General features: G+C 34.7%; 1 protein-coding gene across 2 annotated transcripts in view; it reads left to right on the top strand.

The window, feature by feature from the left end:
• The window catches only part of LOC136040879 (pumilio homolog 2-like), a 199,080-nt gene extending 182,220 nt beyond the window's left edge, over positions 1 to 16,860 (top strand). For both annotated transcript variants that reach the window (XM_065725279.1, XM_065725280.1), the window contains 3 exons: positions 5,893 to 6,055; positions 10,137 to 10,305; positions 11,705 to 16,860. In XM_065725279.1, the coding sequence (XP_065581351.1) occupies positions 5,893 to 6,055; positions 10,137 to 10,305; positions 11,705 to 11,948 (576 nt within the window). In that variant the 3' untranslated portion in view covers positions 11,949 to 16,860. The remainder of the gene's footprint in view (positions 1 to 5,892; positions 6,056 to 10,136; positions 10,306 to 11,704) is intronic.
• Positions 16,861 to 20,776: the final 3,916 nt, after the last annotated feature.

Here is a 20,776-nt window from a genome sequence, read left to right as displayed (position 1 = left end):
TCTCATGTTTTAAATCCCGACCGGATCCAGTGTCATTGAGGGGATTTGGGGGGGGGGGGACGGAAATCTTGGAAAACGCTTAGAGTGGAGTGATAAGGATGAAACTTGGTGGGAAGAATAAGCACATGTCCTAGATACGTGATTGACATAACCGAAATGGATTCGCTCTCTTTGGGGGAGTTGGAGGGGGTGTTAATTCGGCAACATTAAAAAAATTGAGGCATTTTTAACTTAAGAGCGGGTGACCGTTCGAGAGGTATTTTTGAATTTGATATTAAGAAGGAACTCATGTCTCAGATCTCTTATTTTAAACCCTGACCAGTTCTGGTGAAGAATAAGCACATGTCCTAGATACGTGATTGACATAACCGAAATGGATTCGCTCTCTTTGGGGGAGTTGGAGGGGGTGTTAATTCGGCAACATTAAAAAAATTGAGGTATTTTTAGCTTAAGAGCGGGTGACCGTTCGAGAGGTATTTTTGAATTTGATATTAAGAAGGAACTCATGTCTCAGATCTCTTATTTTAAACCCTGACCAGTTCTGGTGACATTGGTGGAGAGTTGGAGGTGGAAACCGGAAATCTTGGAAAACGCTTAGAGTGGAGAGATCGGGATGAAACTTGGTGGTTAGAATAAGCAAATGTCGTAGATACGTGATTGGCGAAACCGAACTGGATCCACTCTCTTTGGGGTAGTTAGGGGGTCCAGTGCTTCGGCGAGTTCGGTACTTCTGGACGTGCTAGGACAATAAAATTGGTAGGCGTGTCAGGGACCTGCACAAATTGACTTGATAAAGTTTATTTCCCCGATTCAACCATCTGCGGGGGGGCTCAAGGGAGAGAAAAAATTAGAAAAATGAGGTATTTTTAACTTGCGAGTGGGTGATTGGATCTTAATGAATTTTGATATTTAAAAGGACCTTGTGTCAGAGAGCTCTTATTTTAAATGTCAACCAGCATTAAGCCTCTGATTTTTCTTTTAAATTAATCTATTGATTCTTATAATTTTGCTAGAGCTCATGCCATATGAGCTCTTAGCTCTTATTTTATTCCTTTTTTCTCAAAAGATTTTCGACTTAGTCTCATGGTTTTTGCCACTTCATGGTGTGAAAACTGCTGCTAGAAATAGATAGGTTGCAACTTCTGCTGTATTGTCTTCTAGTATATTTAAATGTGTGCTTACATCATTCCTGCGTCCCCTTAAAAGTTCTGTTTCTTACAGTAATATTGGTTCGTCTTCAGTTGCATATGCAGACGACGTTCTTCTTGTTGCTCGGACTCGCCGTGGATTGCTTTATGATTTTACTATATTAACCAATGAACTATCTAAGATTGGACCGTCAGTTAATGCGTCTAAATGCGAGTTTATTTGTTTTAATAGCCCTTATGTGGTTGCTCCATTCGTTGCTGGGACTGCAATTCTGCCATGTTCTTCTTTAGTTAGTTGGCTTAGTCTGTGTTTCGGTCCAGCACTTTCCACTACCTTTTCATCCCTAGTGAATCAAGCCGTGAAAAACCTACGCGTCGCTTACGGAAAAATATCCCCAAACAAAAGCCGTTACTACCGCAACGGTTTGTGCATGATTTATAATACTTATTGCGCCCCCGTGCTTTTGTTTTTATCAGGCATGGCTCATCTGTTTCGTAAAATAAATCCCCATACTCTACGCGCGGCTTATTTCAGATATTGCAAATTCCTCCTCCGGCTTCCTAGATGGCACCAAAACAGAAAAATAATTGCTTGATTTGGTTTAATAGACGTGCCTTCTCGGATTCGGTCTTCCAGTGATAATTTATGTAAAAAGACTATCTACTTTTATATATATATATATATATATATATATATATATATATATATATATATATATATATATATATATATATATATATATATATATATATATATAGAATAAATACTTGAAGTAATACTTAAGTACAATTTTGGCAAGTACTTGATATTTGATACTTAAGTAAGAATTTGGAAAGTACTTATTACTTAATATTTAAGTAAAAAAAACAATGAATACTTAATACTTGATACTTAAGTAAAAATTTGGAGTACTTGTTGCAGCACTGCCTGAGAGTTAGACAATATCACCAATGTCATCCAAAATCAAAAGACGAGAATAATTGAAAAAATAATGTCAGCTCTTGTTCCGATAAGTTTTTTTTTTATGTAAACTTCTTTGGTTTTTGTCAACATAATTTTGTACCGAACCTTATTGTCAAGGTATTTCCTTGTCAGATCGAACTCTTCTTTTAAGCAGTATGTATTTTGTGTCTTATGACAGTAAAATGCTACTCTGTGCTTTATCCACCTATGTATTTCTTATATTTTTGGCAAATTAAAAATAAAAAAGCTATCTAGCTTTTTGGCGAAAAGGTTCCCCATTTGGGAATCCCGTTTAAAGTGACCTATTTAATCGATATAATATGATAATATTGAAGCAACAAAAATGCACATGATTTCAAACTAAAAAAGTTTCAGTCGGTAAATTATAATATTAAAAATTTGATAAACAAACGCAAATCATAATCCTAAGCTTTTAATATGATATTAATATCCAGTAATTCATTAATATAATCCTATGGTAAAATATTGCATGATATTACTAACATTTAGTATGTTATTAAATAATTCTAAACGAACTTAATACGCTTATATTCCCCCCTGAAGCCTTTGAGCGGCAATTTCAACAATTTTTTTTTTATGTTATTAACCACTTCTAAACGAACTTAATACGCTTATATTCCCCCCTGAAGCCTTTGAGCGGCAATTTCAACAATTTTTTTTCTAACTGCTTAAAAAAATAACTGTGTCTTCTCCCTCCTGTACAGGTCATGGAGCTTTTGTTGCGATTAGTACCATATATTTATTTTTTCCGCTTAAATATGTACAAATAAATTTTATGTTAACTGCTTATGAATAAAGATTAGGTAAAAGCCAGGGATTTTACCACTGCATAAGGAAACATGTTAAGAAAACAGTTCTTACTTTATAATTTGTTTATTTTTTATTTCCCTTAAAAAATAAGGAGTAGGCTACTATATAAATATAAAGAAAAGACAAATGATAACGCTAACAATCGAAAAATATCAAATATTGATCAAACGCTTAAAAAGAAAAAAGATGCAAAAAAACACTTGCTGAAAAAGATGCTAAATAACTTAACTGCGTGGTCATATCCCAAACCTCTCTTTGAAATCAACTTGATTAGAACCAACGTCGATAATTTCAAAAAGATCCTTCAAACACAACTCAAACACTTTCCCAATCATAGAACCCCTAGTAATCGGCCTCCAGGAACTACAAAATGACAAGTCATTCTTCTCGCTCTTAGGAATAAGCGTTACAATACCAATATAGAATGACGATGGTACTAAACTGGTAGTAAGTAAAAGGTTGAAAATGCCAGTAGAGTAATAAGAAAAGAAGGAGCAAGTTTGAGGTGGTTAGAAAATACGCCATCATGATCCTTAGCCGACTGCGCCTTTAACGTTTTGATTGCTGTACGTAAAATATCCTGTAATCAGTTGAACAGTTCTTAACCTTTCATCTAACTGCAACACAACACTGTTGGAACCATGCGAAGTCGGCAACTTAGAAAAGTAATTTTCCCACTCTTTTAGCGATGATGTGGAATTAATATCAGGAGTGTTAGTCCGCCTATTGCCTCGGAGAGCTTTCCAAAGGAGATTCTTATTCTTGTTGTTATCAACGTTTGAAGAAGCTTCTTCCATCATCAGGTTATTATGACGGCGGAGGTCTGCTTGGAATTCGGCCTTTCTCTTTTTCATTAGCATAAAAGCTGGATGCGAGTCTCTAGTTTTACCAAGCGCCCACCATTTCCAATACGCTTGCTTTGCCGCCTTATTAGAATTTACCAATAAGGGATTGAGACTCCAAAAAGGTTTCTACGCGTTTTATCTTATCCTATTAGTAAGAAAAACTGCCGCAGCACCGTACTTTAAGCAATGGACTAATTCAAAATAAACACAATTAATAGTCAAAGATGAATTACTGTATCGCGTCCAAACTATCAGGAATAAAAACTTTATCAATTTTAGTCTCAACTTTTTCTTGGTAAAGCGGTTTAAAATTTGGATTCCTATCAACCCGATCAAAAAATTTAGGAAGCTTATTACCTGAAATACGAATTGGGCGAGAAGGCAAAGGGGGTAAAAGGAACTGAAACGGCATGTGGTCACTAACGGGGAAATCTTTTTGCAGAAATCACTTGGGTTAGAAGAAAAACATGATCAATATTAGTTGTACTACCACTCCAATGAATATAAGTAAAATCCTGCGACTACGGTAAAACAGAAAAATTAGGAAGACAAGACGATAAAATTGTACCCTGTTCATTTGCTATATTTGGATCACAGTTAAAATCACCTACAATACAAGTACGAAAATTCGACTGTAAACTAGAGGCAAAACGACTAAAATTAAAACAGCATTGATTAAACGTATCAAAAGAAATATCATCACGGTAATCATCGGAAAATAACAATTAATTAAAACTACGTTTGAAAAACTACGAGAAAAATTTTTTTTATCAATTGTTAAAATAGTTGCATTAAGAGACTCGGGTAAAATAGAAGCTAAACCACCGGAAGGACGCCCACCAGTCGGCGTAGTGGGAACAGCAAAAATATCATGCTGAGTAGACAAACTAGAAATAAGATTCAACAAATGATCAAGGAGTTGGTGTTCTTGAAGGACATAATAACGATGATTTTCCATTCAAAAAACTATGACATACAGGTAATTTCCCTTGCACACCATTTGAATTAAAGGACGTAACACGAAGTAATACATTCATTTACTAATTTTCTTTAAAATCGGAACATAAAGCTATAAACTGGATGATCATTCGAGCTACAACTGGCGCATTTAACTGGCGCTTGGCTTGGGGAGTCTTTAGTCTGTGATTACCGCTACATCGGGCACATTTGAAACATTCAGATTTACATTGATTTTGACCATGGTTAAAACTTTGACATTTAATACAACGCCTAGGCTGAATACGATCAGGTTCCACTTGGAAAAGCTGATAACTGAATTTAATGCCATGTGTGATGTAAAATGCAGGTATTCTTCTGTTCGAAAAATAACTCTTACAGTTTGCGATTTTCCTAGCCGATTGAACTCGATTATACCCGGAAAATCCGATGCGTATGCTCTAACATCAAAATCAAAGTCAGCACTCCTGATAATTCCAAAAAAATATGCAGAATAATCCTAGTTAGCAGACTTTAAAGGGGGAGAACCTTTATCTTCGCTATTTTCCTTTTATTTCCAGTTTTTCTATCGCATTTTAAATATTTGAGTCTATTCTCCAAGTGTTGAAAATCGTTCTTAAACAAACATTCAACCGCCATCTAACTAGTCTAACTTAACCTAATTTATCAGTATATGTACATACATATATTTTTGTGAGAACTATTAGATGGCACTGATGGTGTTTAATTACATAGGTAGATTATTTCAAAACCAAAAAATGCAGTTGAATCCCTGTTTATTTGTTTGAATTTTGTTACAAAAAAGATTGTACAACAGTGTAAGAAGTGAAGATAAAGGTTCTCCCCCTGTAAAATGTGTTAAACTAGGATTATTCTGCATATTATGAAGTAAGAATTCTTTTCTTGGTATGTTTCCTTATATAATGGTAAAGCCCTTGACTCATACCGAAGATTATCTATCTTATGAAGCAACTTCTCCTTGTAGGAGAATCCCCTATATAAAGACTCGAAGCGGATTGGGTAGATTTAATATTTTACTCTCACGAATGTGAGTTAGTATTACAAATTGATCGTCGAAGATGATGTTCCTGAAGATCGAACTTGGTGTGCACATGTGGTTGTTATAATGAATATTTATTATTTTTAGGTATTTGCATTATCTACTCATCCGTATGGTTGTCGAGTAATTCAGCGAATTTTGGAGCATTGCAATGCCGAACAGACTCTCCCAATTCTCAATGAGCTTCATCAAAATATTGATCAGCTAATCCAGGATCAATATGGCAACTATGTTATCCAGCACGTTTTAGGTAGACTTTTTTATCTTTTCATTTATGAGTATTGCAACTCTGGTTTGCGTCGTCACATTTATGTGTTGTGGCAGCTTATTGTGAAGCCTAAAATAAGATCTAAATAGGTTTTTTTTCAAGTTTTTTTTTTTTCTAAAAATTAGCTCTTTCCATAGTCTGTTTTCACCGGGAAATTCACCGACACATATTCTAAATGTTGTATATTCAAAGTACTTATTCCAAAGTTGTAATAAGAAAAAGTATACATTTTTATTTTTGGTTTTATGTAAAGACCAGTTTTTTCTAGAATGAAGGTTTTTCTTGTGCATCCAAGATGTGACTAAATATTTTAGCTGAAATCACCACGTTTTAGCGAGTTCTTTTTGTGGAAAAAAAAGGATAGTGTATGTTGGAAGCAGGATTGAAGAGCATATTCCTTTCACTTTGCCTGTTCAGAAGGATTATGTGAATTTCGTTCTGTTTATGTTATTAATAATGGTGATTCTTGTCTAACTCTCAAATTTCAAAAGTTTGTTCTACTTATCTTTATCCCCCTTTGTATAGAAACTAGTGTCTATCCTTGTTTAACATTTCAATGGCTTATACTCCTTAACGAAGAAAAAAGAAAGAAATTGTGGTTTCTTTTTAATGAAATGTACACTTGTCTTCCATGAGGATTTTAATTTTTTGCTCATTTCAAATTTTTTACAATTTGCAAAATTATAAACAGAAAAAATGCACTTATACTTAATTACGTTAGTCTAATGGCCGAACCAGTTTTGATCATTTGCTGTGACCCCCTTGTTTTTGGTTTCTGGTTTTGACAACTTAATATGCATCTTAGTGAATCCAATATAGTGTAGATAGTCGCTTTTCGGCTACTTTTTTCTTTGACATTTTCTTTAATGAAACCCATATAGCAAAGCAAAGAAAAAAAGAAAAACAATTTGTATACACCTCTGTACTATATCCTCTAACATCATATCAATTCTGAAATAAATTAAAAAAAAAGAGGTATTTTTAACTTACGAAGGAGTGATCGAATCTCAATGAAATTTGATGTTTGGAAGGATATTATGTCTCAGAGATCTTATTTTATATCCCGACTGGATCCGGTGACATAGGGGGGGATTCAGGGGGGTAGACCTAAAATCTTGGAAAACGCTTAGGGTGGAGGGATCGGGATGAAACTTGGTGGGAAAAATAAGCACAAGTCCTAGATACGTGATTGACATAACTGGGACGGATCTGCTCTCTTTGGGGGAGTGGGGGGAGGGTTATATTTCTGAAAAATTAGAAAACGAGGTATTTTTAACTTACGAAGGAGTGATCGGATCTTAATGAAATTTGATGTTTGGAAGTATATTATGTCTCAGAGCTCTTATATTAAGTTTCAACCTTATCCGGTGAAGGGGATGTTTGGGGGGGAGTGGAACCTAAACTCTTGGAAAATGCTTGAGTGGAGGGATCGGGATGAAACTTGGTGTGAAAAATAAGCGCAAGTCCTAGATACGAGATTGACATAACCGGAACGGATCTGTTCTCTTCGGGGGAGTTGGGGGGGGGGGTTAATTCTAAAAAATATTAAAAATGAGGTATTTTTAACTTGCGAAAGAGTAATTGTATCTTAATGAAATTTCATATTTAGAAGGACCTCGAAACTAAGATCTCTTATTTTAAATCTCGACCAGATCCAGTGTCATAAGGGGGGGGGGAGACCGAAAATCTTGGAAAACGCTTAAAGCGGAAAGATCAGGATGAAACTTAGTGGAAAGAATAAGCACAAGTCCAAGATAGGTGACTGACATAACCGGACAGGATCCGCTCTCTTAGGTGGAGTTGGGGGGGGGGGGGGTAATTCGGTAAAATTAGAAAAAATGATGTATTTGTAACTTACGAACCGGTGATCAGATCTTTATGAAATTTGATATCTAGAACGATCTTGTGTTTTAAAACTCTCATTTTAAATCCCGAGCAGATCCTTTGACATTGAAGGGAGTTGGAGGGGAGAGCCGGAATTCTTGGAAAACGTGAAATCGATGTATCTTACGAATGGGTTATCGGATCTCAATGAAACTTGATATATAGAAGAATCTTATGTCTCAGATGCGCCATTTCATTTGGAATGGGATCCGGGGATATAGAAGGTTGGAGGGGGGAAACAGAAATCTTGGAAAACGCTTGTAGTGGAGATATCTGGATGAAACTTGATGGGAAAGATAAAGCACAAGTTATAGATACGAGTTTGACATAATTAGAGAACGGATCCTTCCTCTTTGGGGAAGCTGGGGGTTGTTAATTTGGAAAAGTTAGAAAAATTGAGGTATTTTTAACTTAAGAACGGGTGACCGGATCTTAATGAAATTTGATATTTAGAAGGAACTCATGTCTAGAGCTCTTGCTTCAAATCCCGACCAGATCTGCTGACATTGGGGAGAGCTGGAGGGGGAAACCAGAAATTTTGGAAAATGCTTATAAATGTCGTAGACACGTGACGGCGTAACCGAACTGGATCCGCTCTCTTTGGGGGATTTAGATGGTGGGGTTTAGTGCTTTGGCGAGTTTGGTGCTTCTGGACGTGTTAGGACGATGAAAATTGGTAGGCGTGTCATGGAGCTGTACAAATTGATTTGATAAAGTCGTTTCCCCCGATTCGAACATCTAGGGGGCTGAAGGGAGGGGAAAAATTAGGAAAATTGAGGTATTTTTAACTTGTGAGTGGGTGATCGGATCTTAATAAATCTTGATATTTAGAAGGACCTCGTGACTCAGAGCTCTTATTTTAGATCACGGCCGGCATTAAGCCTCTGATTTTCCTTTTAAAGCAATCTATTGATTCTTAGAATTTTGCTAGAGCTCATACCATATGAGCTCTTGGCTCTTGGCTCTTTCGACCTCGTCACAAGTGCCATATGAGCTCTTAGCTCTTGTTTTCTGATTTTTTATGAGCATCTCGATATGACATTATTAAGCAGTTTTTAATTTTACTGATAATTCAATTTTTTCTTTCTTATTTTTCGTTCTCATTTTTAGGAAATACAATTCTTGCCCTTTCATCTTAGAAATGATGAATCAATTACCTTGAATTGGCAAAGTATTACACTTTATTGGTTGGGATATTTCTTTAACTCCTTCGTTAAAGTTAATGGTAGTGTAAAAAAAAGCCACGTAATTCGTGCTTTTCATGAATGGCTTTCTACATCATGGCAAAGAGCTCTATAGGTCTGTGTAGAGCATCTTTCAGTCTCACAAAACTAGTAACATTTGGTACTACTTTCTAGATTAATGTGAGAAAAATGTAGTCCATAAATACCGCTGGGTTTTGTTTTGTATGAAAAGGGAGTTTTATCCAAGCAATAGTTTATGCGTAGAAACTTTTGTTTTTACAGTAGAAGTTCGTTTGTGACTTTGTGAAAGTGTGATTGATTCTTCCTTGTCAGCTGTGAACTCGGAGGAGGGGGTTTGAAGAAGCGAGGAGGGTAACACCGACCGCTTCCACTCTAGAAGACTTGCATATGAAGTAAAAATTTATGTTTGGTTTTTTAAGAAGATATGACTGAAATTATATCTCATTCTTAAAACCCCTCACCCTCTCGAGAAAATATATGGGGTACTACTGAGCTCAATGTGACCATAAAAGTTAATTACACAGTCCTTGTCATAAAAGAAAAACTGATGAATTGTTCAGGGGGGCTATATTCCGTTCATTTAGTATTGACAATCATAATTGTCCATAGGTTGAATATTTGGAGGATTAGCCCCTCCATTTTAGGGACAGGGTCAGATGCCTCAACTGTTGTGCGTTTAGTTTAAAAACAATACTTTCAATGTGTTTAACACGCACAAGCGCTTTGTTCATTCCCCATTGTTTTGCAGAATGCCCTCGAAAAATAAGTGGAAAATGTGTCACCTGTCAAGGCTCCCTTCCTTATTTAACGGCATTTCCTAACCTTCCTGAAAATAAATTTAAGGGTTCTCGGGAAACTTACATAGAAGTCCTCAATCATTATAGAATTCTTTCTTTCGTTCTTGAATTATCTCTCATACTTCCTTCATCTTTCTTTTTCATTCAGGGATATAATTTTTATTCTTATATTTTCAGAGCATGGAAAGCAAGAAGATAAGTCTCGTATTGTAGCGGCTGTACGTGGTAAAGTTCTAACCCTGTCTCAACATAAGTTTGCATCAAACGTCGTGGAGAAATGCGTAACGCATGCCACCAGAGCCGAACGTGCTATTCTTATTGACGAAGTTATTGGATTTAATGATAGGTATGTTATTGACCTGTCTAAAGGTGCCAGTCTTCCACGTTGTGTAAAACATGTTTTAGGATTGCTCCCTTTTTAGGTGAAATTCAAATTTGGTAGTATCTGCTTCTGATAGTCTTTTTAAGACTAAGCTTTATCTAGATCAGATGTTTTGAATTTTCTGGTGCCTTTTGCTTCGAATAAACCTTTTCAGGTGTTACTCAGAAAAAGCATAACGTTCCTCTTCTTCCTTGTAAATTCCTAATAGAGACTTATTATATAACTGATATAATATTTCTTCTAAAATTCTAGTACTTTTTTTTTATTGATGCTTACTTTTATTTAAAGAAATTTCGTCTGAAAGAGTGGATATCAACGCGGACAGGCTTTGTTCGATAATTAAGCAGGAACTAAAGAAAAGTTTGAATGACATAACTGTGATTTTGACAATACTGAGAATCGCGATTACAGAACTGACTGTGCCCTAGTAAACAGTAGACCTTGGTCCACAGTCAAGGTCGTATCCAGGGGAGGGGGATTACCAGGTTTCAAACCCCCTCTCCTCCTGAAGTTTTTGTACAACTCGTAAAAAGTAAACCAAAAAATGTATATAAAAAATTGTTGATGTGTTTTGTAAAGTTTCTTTTTGTAACCCCCCCCCCCCCCTTCCCGAACAAATATCCTGGATACGTCCTTTCCTACAGCAATAAGGATTCGAAACGTTTTTTCAAAGATACTGGTGTGAGTAAATTGTCAATTAATGACGATTCGAAAGCGTTAACTAATATTCCGATTTATTAAGATGGTACTCAAGTACAAAGACGAAAGATTGTATGGCAACTCAAGATATTGAATTTGAATTAGTAGCGTAAAAAAATACAGTTATCTTACATGGATTATAATTGTGCAGGATTCCTTATTATATTTTGTGATATTAACACACTAAATAAAAAAAATTGTCTAGGTTTATATCTGTGTCCGTTAAAGCAAAGTTTTATTGTTTGGGGTGAAAATTAAAGGGTTAACTTCATAAATGATTAATTTATAAATAGTTAATTATTCTTTTTCATGGGAGGAACAAAAACAAATATACAAAAAAAAAAAAACGGCCGGAAATTAGTTTTAAAGCTTTTTTCAAATACAAGTCAACAGTGAAAGCCTAATTCTAGAGTTCGAATAAGTTTAAACTTAGCATAAAAAAAAACACAAAAAAACGCATATTTAAACATAGTTTGATAGTGTTTTTAACAAAATATTTCAGTATAAAATTTAGGATTTGCGACAAAGAGCGAGCGTTTTTTCGGGATATTTGACAAGTTATCTGACCACCTCGCCTTCTGTTTTTTCTTTCCTTTTCTTTTTGTACTAACATTCACGTTATCTATTATATTGCTTACGTGCAACGCCCTTTTTTTTATTGTAGTGCACCACATGGGGCTCTCCATACAATGATGAAGGATCAGTTTGCCAACTACGTAGTTCAAAAGATGATAGACGTTGCCGAGCAATCACAGCGAAAAATATTAATGCATAAAATCCGACCTCATGTGTCAACACTGCGAAAGTACACTTATGGAAAGCATATCCTTGCCAAGCTGGAGAAATATTTCTTGAAGAATAATACTGATCTTGGCCCTATTGGCCCGCCGACGAATGGGGCTATTTGATTTTCAGATTCAGAAATCTAAAATCATTTAACGTTATATTTTAAATCCTTTGTGTTGAAATAATATTCTTGTGAATAGCTGCAAGTAGGTCCAACTTTTTGGGGGCCCAGAATTTTCCTTAGGGGGACCCCTCTCTATGCAGGCATGTTCAATCGGTCACACTTTTAACAGGTTCTTTTTTCATGGACAACGTGCATAGTGATTGGTTTGATGTACTACTACTTCTAAATGAGCAAACTTTAAAAATACAGATTCAACATGTTGCAACTTAGGCTTGTTATGAATATTCCAGCCTCCGATTATCTACCAAGTTTTAGAGCCTTGTTTATCACAGGAAAATTGATTACTTTCAATATCCCTCATTTCTAAATGCATTTATAGTGGTCTTATAAAGTGGGCGTCACCTTCTTTTAGGGGACCTCTATGGCCATTTCTGGTGGCCGTTTCGATCTTTTGAGGAACATGACTTGTTTTTTATTGCAGACTTTGAATGTTGAATATTGTGCCTATTGAATTTTGTCCCTTGAAAGGATGGATATAGGCTAAAAGAGCTGAGAACTACGAATCATAACCTTTCGTTTTAAAAAAGATTTGAAAAGACTAATCTTTATTTTTAACATCCAGGTGAGCTGTACTCTGTCCGCTCCCCCCCATCTTCGTCGAAAATTACTCTCGAAAAAATATTCGAAATATTGTATTAATACTTAAAGTACTATGTTACTATTCAAAATATTGAACTATATTCTAAATGCATTCTTAGGAAACGATAAAAGTGACAAAAAAGTGCTACCTTATAACATCTTGTCCTTTCCAGTTTTGCGTACGACTAAGTTGAGCCACGATAATGACTCAACAGTAAAGGTATGGCTTAGACTTGTTGCCATTCAAATTGCCATATGAGGCGATGAGAGAACTCCTTCTGTTAGAGGGACCATTATACTTTTTGTGTGTGTTTTTTGTAGATTTTAGAATTTTTCGTGTTTTTTCTTCATGGGAAAGAGACTTGTTTATAAGTCTGTCCGACTGTTTCTTTATTATCAGATCGGATTTTGACGGGGCCAGGTTATTTGTTTATCCAGGAAAACTTGCAGTTTGCCTGGTGTAACTATACTATTTGCATGCATTACAGATGATATTACCTCTTAAGATATGTAAATATTGGACAAACAATTTTGAAACGATTCTAATTGAAGTTGTAGCCTCTTTTTGAGTAGAACGTTTGATGGTAATAATGTCACTTTTAGTAGTCGGCTATTTAGTTAAATTCAGAGAATGGCAGCCCCGCCTCCTGCTGCCCACCGAAAGGTCCGAATTGGGTCAGTTTTTTTACCGAGCCATCTATATTTTTAACTGTAAAAAATAATTGTGGACGCTTGAACTAAAGATGTAACCTGCTCTTTTTTTAATTGGTTGCACTCTAAAGTTTTATTACCTGCACAAAGCCCGAAAAAAATGTAGTGGGATCATAAGGAAGTTTGACAGCATGGAAAACTTCATTCATTGCATTCTTATCAAGATTTTTCTTTTTTCTTGTGCAAGTTTGCTATAAAAAGAAGATACAGGAAGTTGATGTCGGACTTATACTTCTCAGTTACCTCTTTGTTTAGAGGTTTCTTCTCATATTTATCTCATAGATCTCTGAGGAAACAAAGCTTGTTTATCTCTTGTTTGAAAATAAGCTACAACAAAAGAAGCATTATCAAACTACAATTGGCTGTTAATTTCTATTCTTTTGAAATTGCAAAATTTTTCATTTTTGCTTGGCTCAGTGTTCAGACTTCTTCTTTAACTCTGAATTTTTATAGAAAGCCCCTTGTTCTGACTAAAGAAAATTTAACAAGTTGCTGAACTAAGACATTCCCTATTTACGTTTACTGAAATATGACTGTATAAAACTTCAATTAGAACAGTTTAGACGTATATAAAGGAAACTCGTGTATAAATTTTGTAAGATTCTCTAAAGAAATAATGTAAAGTGTACAGTTCAACCGATTTGATTCTGTGTTTGTGTATTTTTAGTTTCCCTTATAAAAACCCCGCTTTGGCTGTATCCAATGGATGATTATTGAAATCCCAGGAAATCGTTTTTAGACCAAACATCTCTATTTCTGTCTTGTCTAAACTTGTTTTTTTGAAACTAAGTCTCTCCTAACAGGGTTGCCACCTGAACATTGGTCTGGTTAAAAAATTATTTTTTTTTTCAAACACAAATAAATTAGCTTGCTGATTGTACAATTGTAGTTTGTAAAATCATATTGCCTTTATTAGTTGATAATATACCTAAAATAATTTATATTTCTAAGATTCGTATTTCTGGGTCATGGTGGTACGTAAAAGTTTTTGTTGCATGTGTGTATCTCATGTTGTATGCATAAAAAACGCATGTTTGTTCTCCAAGGATACTCATAAAGAAAGATTTAAGCAAAAAGCGCAGAACGCTATAACCTCCAGAAAAGATAACTCTTTTCTGGCAATTTATTTTGAACCCTCACCCTCGCTGTTAACAGTTTATAGGCACCCCCTTTTCCCCTCCATTTATATGTTCAAAATTTTTATGGACTGCCTTGCTGTCTGCATGTTCATAATCATACATAACATAGCTGATTAAAATATGAGACTGAATTGAAAGCAGACACGAATAGCATCTCTTGTATAATTAAGGGATTAGGAAGTGAAAGTTTAATTTCTACTCATTTTCTGCAGTGTCAAAATGCTTCATTGCATCTGATATGTGTGGCACAAAGATTGTATTGCTTGTTGGATTGATTTATCGATTTATCGATTGCTGTTGGATCGATTGCACAAGTATTGCTTGTTGGAGCAATACTATCTTTTGCTTGTTGGAGCTTTACTGCATGTTACCGAACCATAAATTCTGTTTGTGAAAATATACTAGTTTTGACCTTGAATTATGTTTTAAACAATATATGTCTTGTTAATTATGTGATTATATGTATAGAGAGGTTTCCTTTTTAAGCCTTACAATCAGTTGAACACCCAACCAGTTCTAAGATCTGGCAACCCTGCCTCCTACTTCTAGAAAAATTGGATACAGCCGTACCCTACTGATGCATATTTTACAGATATACTTATTGTACGATTATTGACTTATTTATTTACAGGAGTGCTCTCTTAAAAGCGAATTTTCAATGTGTACAGATTTAACTTACACAACTATGTACTTTAATGTACAGTTTTTTACGTTTTTATGAAGACAAAAAGCTTTTGTGCCGATTTTATTTATTTGGTTGTTAATGAAATACGGTCCGCGAAAATCCGATCGATTCTTCAATGTTTTATCAGTGCCAATTTAGGTTTTATGTTTAGTGAGTAAACTTTATTTTGGATATATATATATATATATATATATATATATATATATATATATATATATATATATATATATATATATATATATATATATATATATATATATATATATATATATATATATATATATATATATATATATATATATATATATATATATATATATATATATATATATATATATATATATATATATAGGCTATATATGTATAAATTGCAAGAGCGACATATTTAGGTTGTATTAACTGAGGCATATTATTATTTATGTTTGCTTGAAGTTTTAAGTTTCAGTAAAGTTTGATGGAAAATGAAAGAAAGCAGCAATTTTGGGAATCAGTATACATTCCTTTGTTTAAAATATTGTATTTTACACTTGTAGAAATGTAAATATTTGTCTAAATAGAATATGTGAATCATGATATCGATTTAATTTATTGATCCATAAGGAATGGACAATTTCAATTATATTGGATCCCTTAAATATTTTGTTTAATCAGAAAACTCAACCAATAGTTGATTCTTGGGTGAAATTTTGGGGCTAAAATTTTAAAGGATACTATTTCAAACCTTGTTGTTTTTACTTTCTCAAGAAGCTTTTTGGCAAAGTTTCAGTTGAGAACAAAAAGTAGCTTAAATTAGCTAACCATACTGTTTGAAACTTGGTACGTTTCTTTGATATGTGTCTAGGGACGCCATTTCTTTTTTAGCGGGAAGGATTCGAGGATCCTTAGAAGAAGAGGGTATGACTGCAGGAAACATGTATCGCTTTCGGCCAAACAGTGTCTCTGCGACCAACCTTATCGCTCCTAAGAAAGTGTTCTCATGGTGCATTTGTTGTTATGTCCCATTTTTCAGTCATCGAGATTGCAAACAGGGGAGAGACTCCTAGATTTGAATGTTTTTTTTAAGATAAAAGGCTCTCTTTTCACAGATCCCACAAAGAAAGTAGGTTTTTTTTTTTTTATTCCAAAATTGTCAAGTAGAATATTGTGGATCCTTGTATATTTATGTCGACATATTTTTGCCATTTCTGCGTCGAAATACAAGTCTGAACGCTAAGAATATATCGAACATAATAAATTTGGATTCTTGGAAATGATTTATATGCTAAAACTATTTTAAAATTTATTTTGTCTTAACCACCATAGAATAATGTTAATACTTTTTTTTTACTTCGTCTCAAAACAAGGTATAATAAAATGTCTTCAGGGTGGATGGGCTGGTAGGGGCTTATTTATAACCCTTTGTGGCACTGTTAAAATTTGTTTAGTCTGGTATGTGTAAACACTATTAATTATGTAGGCATTTGCACTGTAGATACTTTGTATTGTGTAAAATTTTTCTTGTAACTATCATTTAGTTATCATCAGTAAAAAGTAGGATGTTTGATGATGGAGTACTCACCTACTCTCTCCTTGCTATTTTGAACTTCGTATGTGGGTTTGTTTTCAGTTGAAAAGGCTTTGTAAAGCCGGGATTCCATAGACAGTTTTTCTGTATATGTATATTTCTTGTAATTTTCTTTTCTAAACATGTAAGTCATAGTGTATATGGTGTATAAAAATAAAGAGCTGCTTGGTGATTGATTGTTTGCTCTGTATAGCTGGTGTTAGAATATTTTAGATCAATCCACATTTGGTAGTGGCGTAACCAATATGGGTTTCGCCCAGGGTGGAATCACGAAATGCCACCCCTCTGAGATCCATGGACAACCCTTATCCCCTTCATTCCCTTCGGCTTTACTATTTTTTTTGTTGTTGTATAAATAAGAAACATAAATACAAAAACAAACTGATCATTGCATGAATTGACGAAAATAATGATAGCAGTAATACAACTCTGTTAAAATTCTTATTTCATAGACAGCGCAATTGCGCTACATAAGTAAAGAAGGAAATGGACACTTTTTTTTTTACCAAGGAATTTTTATGAAAGCAGTTGTCGTAAAAACTTAGGAACGGACTCGTTTCGATCGGAAATTGAAAGTTTTAGTGCCCTTTTTAAGAGTCAAAAGTGATCGGATGACAACCTCATCCCCTACAGCCCTTTGGGCAAGGGATTTTTATTGTTTACATTTAGTATTTGTTATCGCGAAAGGGGGGCATGTTAGTCCCTGAGGCAGTGCTGAAAACTGGTGGCGTGCCACCAAAAATACTTTGACGTGCTGCCGCTGTATAGGCTAATATAAGGCAAAATCCACTATACAAGGGCACTCTCCTCAAAATGTTTTTGAATTTACTCGTCTACTATGGACCTTTGATTATTTTCCTCTTGTTCCTGTCCTCTTCAATGCAATATAATAATTTCTAATTAAAAAAGTTTCAACTAGCCGTGGTATTCTTCGAATGTCTTCTTTATAAATGCTATCTTGCTTTGGGTAAACAAATATATTTAAAATCTTCGCCAAACTTCTAAGATCACAAGCATTCAACCTGCCGGCCCATACTATAGCAAGCATCGCTTACGGGCTAAGACGCAGTTGACTTCAAAATCTTATTACATTACATTCTAAGTGGGAGGATTCGATAGTGAAGCAATGAGAAACAACAGTCGCTGTTGCGTCGCCAGTGAGATGTTGGGAAGTTATTATGTAGGTTAAATTGCTGACTTTTTAAGTTCTAATGTTTTTCTCTACTTTCTCACAAGTTTTATATTTGATTTCCATCCATTTTTCTTATCATATCCGTTTTAATCTAGCATTAGTTTTTACGCCAAATTTTAACTTCTGTATTTACAATGCTTCAAAACTGAAAAAAAAACCTGAAAAAACTGTCCTTTTTTAAAGGGGGCTTATATGCCAATATCATCACTTTCCTCCTGTTCTGCATCCCTACTGTCCTGACATCACCTGATCAAGCAGTCTACTTTTTTTTATGTATGATCATGAGGAAACTTAGAGCTGCTGTTATTTTGAGAAAACCCGAAAGCCACATCCACACAACTGTTAAGGGTAGCTGATCCACTGACAGTACCTGAGATTATAGCCTCGGGCTGCTAGATTTGTATATTTAGAGGGATTCACTGGAAAAATATTATTCCTGGCAAATCCCACGTGATATATAGTGCTGGAACCTACTGGGCCAGGAAAAAATAAAATTAAAAAAAATAGTAGCTAGATAGGCTCTTATCAAAATAAACAGATTTACATAAAAGACGCCTAATAGTATAATGTAAATGTATGTTTTACTTCACTATAAAAATACTTTATAATAATTTAGTAGTAAAATTTTATTTTGCTGCCTAATCACATGTATAGCCTAAGCACATTCCTCCAGCTGAAGAGATATTAGAAGTTAAATTATCTCTCCATATTGATTGGAAGAACCGCTCACGAGAATTTGACCCTAAAGACTACAAGTTTCTGAATTTTCAGAACCTCTTCCCCAAAGAAATGAAATCCACTGACTCCCAACTTCCCTAAAACTTTAAGTTTAATATTGCAAAAGTGGATAACAGAACCTCCATTTTGTGTGAGCTGTGTAATTTAAGGTTTAAAGGCAAAAGGCAAATTAATAATAATAATAAAAGTTTCTCCGAGGGAAGGAAGAGCGAAGTTGAAGCTTAAAACGAACAGAAATTATTACTTCACAGCCAATCTAAAAAAAAAATAGTACAAATAAACCAACTAATTATGTTTCTAGGATTTTAGAAAACTAGCGCTATACTGAAAATACTATACGAGTTTTGGTACAGTAAAAGCAAACCAATTAAGGACACTTTTTACATAATAAAATTATTATCAATCCCTTTTAGGATTAATCCCTTTTAAGATAAAGCAGCAATCCATTTAGGATTAATCCCTTTTAAGATAAAGCAGCAATCCATTTAGGATTGTCGCTTTATTTTTTATTTTTTGTTTAATTTGGTATCACTTCTGCACAACGCCTCAGTTCAATGACTGGCTCTCCGTTCTGAAAACGACATGTCATGATTAGTATGTAGACAAGTTCGAATTAAAGCCATCTTGATAGTATTGGGAGTACAGACTAGCTTTAGAATTTGTAAATATCATTTGCTTATCAGTAAGCTACTGAAATATTAGCAGGCTATCACACCATTGTAGATAGATGTTTAATGGCTCAATGAAAAGTTATTGCTTATATTTACTAGGTTTTCGCAAATTCTACCATCTATGAGATTTTACATATTTCAATTTTAACTGGTTTCCGTAGTGAATTTGCAATGAACTCTGTCATGGTTGAAGCATTAGCTGCAATATAGTAAAGAGCAAAGCACAAATTATAGTAACTAAAGTTAAAAAACGTTAAACGGTCTTTTTTCTCTTCTTTTTTCCAGGCCTAGCGGGTTACCAGAACATCATATAGATATGCTTAAGAGCTCATTGAAAAGCTATTTCTCATATGCACGTGGTTTATATAAATTCTGCCATCTGCAAGTACCATATGCCACAAAAAAAGGCACTTTATGGCATTTCTCAAGGGGTGGGGCTAGCGGGCTACCAGAATATTTTAGATAGATTTTTGATAGATCATATAAAAAATATTGCTCATATCTACGTTCTTCCTATAAATTCCACCATCTGCAAGTTTATATGTCATTAAAGACGGTACTTCTGGTGTCATGACAAGTGGAAAATCTTGGAAGTATAAAACGGTATCAATGTAATAATTATGGTCCAAAACCCTTAACTGGAGGTTTGCAAGAACACCTCCCGCATGTTCTTCCTTCAGGCCCCCTTAATAAGCTATGCAATTAAAGACCTACAAACACGAATATATTAAATTACATTATTAGAGGCGTGGTTCTATTAGTACAGCGCCGGACATCAAATTAGAGTATCATGCTTTCGGTTCCAGCTTGGATTTTTTTTTTTTCAACCATCGGTTTTCTCCTTTTGTGATTAATTTCCAGATAATCCACTTTTTTTGCAAATGTGATGCACTCATTTTTTAAAGCATATCCCGGGAAGGGTCATTTTAAACTTGCTACTCATATCTACTTGCTTTTGTCAATTTTACCATCCATAAGTGCAATATAGCTCTAAAAATGGTACTTTTTGCGCCACTTCTTGAGCGGAAGATTTTGGAAGCATAAAGCGGTACCATTGGAATAATTATGGTCCAAAGCCCTTAACTGGAGGTTCATAAGAACTCCTCGCATATACTCCCCCTCCAGACCCTCTTATAGTAAGTTTCATAAATCGCATACTCGTCTCAAAAGTAAAATATTATTGCGAAAACAAGTTAACTAAAACTAAAAACTTTTCAACTAAAGATCTACCACAAAGTATGCTTGAATGATCAGCAGTTTCGAATTGAACCTTCCAACTTCACTCTGCGATGAAATCTGTATGCTAGTTCTAACGGCGGTAACTGGGGGGAAGGGACATTCTTGTCCCCTGAGTTTTCTGTTCTTGTTGAGGTTTTGATAAACGCCTTGTTTGGTTATTCCATTGGAAAAGGCACTTTTTCATTAGAAAAAAAAGAATGGGGGAAACAACCGAAGGTGCACTTTGTTGGAATATACTATCTAGTCAA

Source organism: Artemia franciscana, chromosome 21 (genome assembly GCF_032884065.1).
Source record: "Artemia franciscana chromosome 21, ASM3288406v1, whole genome shotgun sequence".
Taxonomy (NCBI): Eukaryota; Metazoa; Arthropoda; class Branchiopoda; order Anostraca; family Artemiidae; genus Artemia; species Artemia franciscana.
The sequence above is the reverse complement of the archived record's forward strand: the minus strand, read 5'-3'. Positions and strand labels throughout refer to the sequence as shown.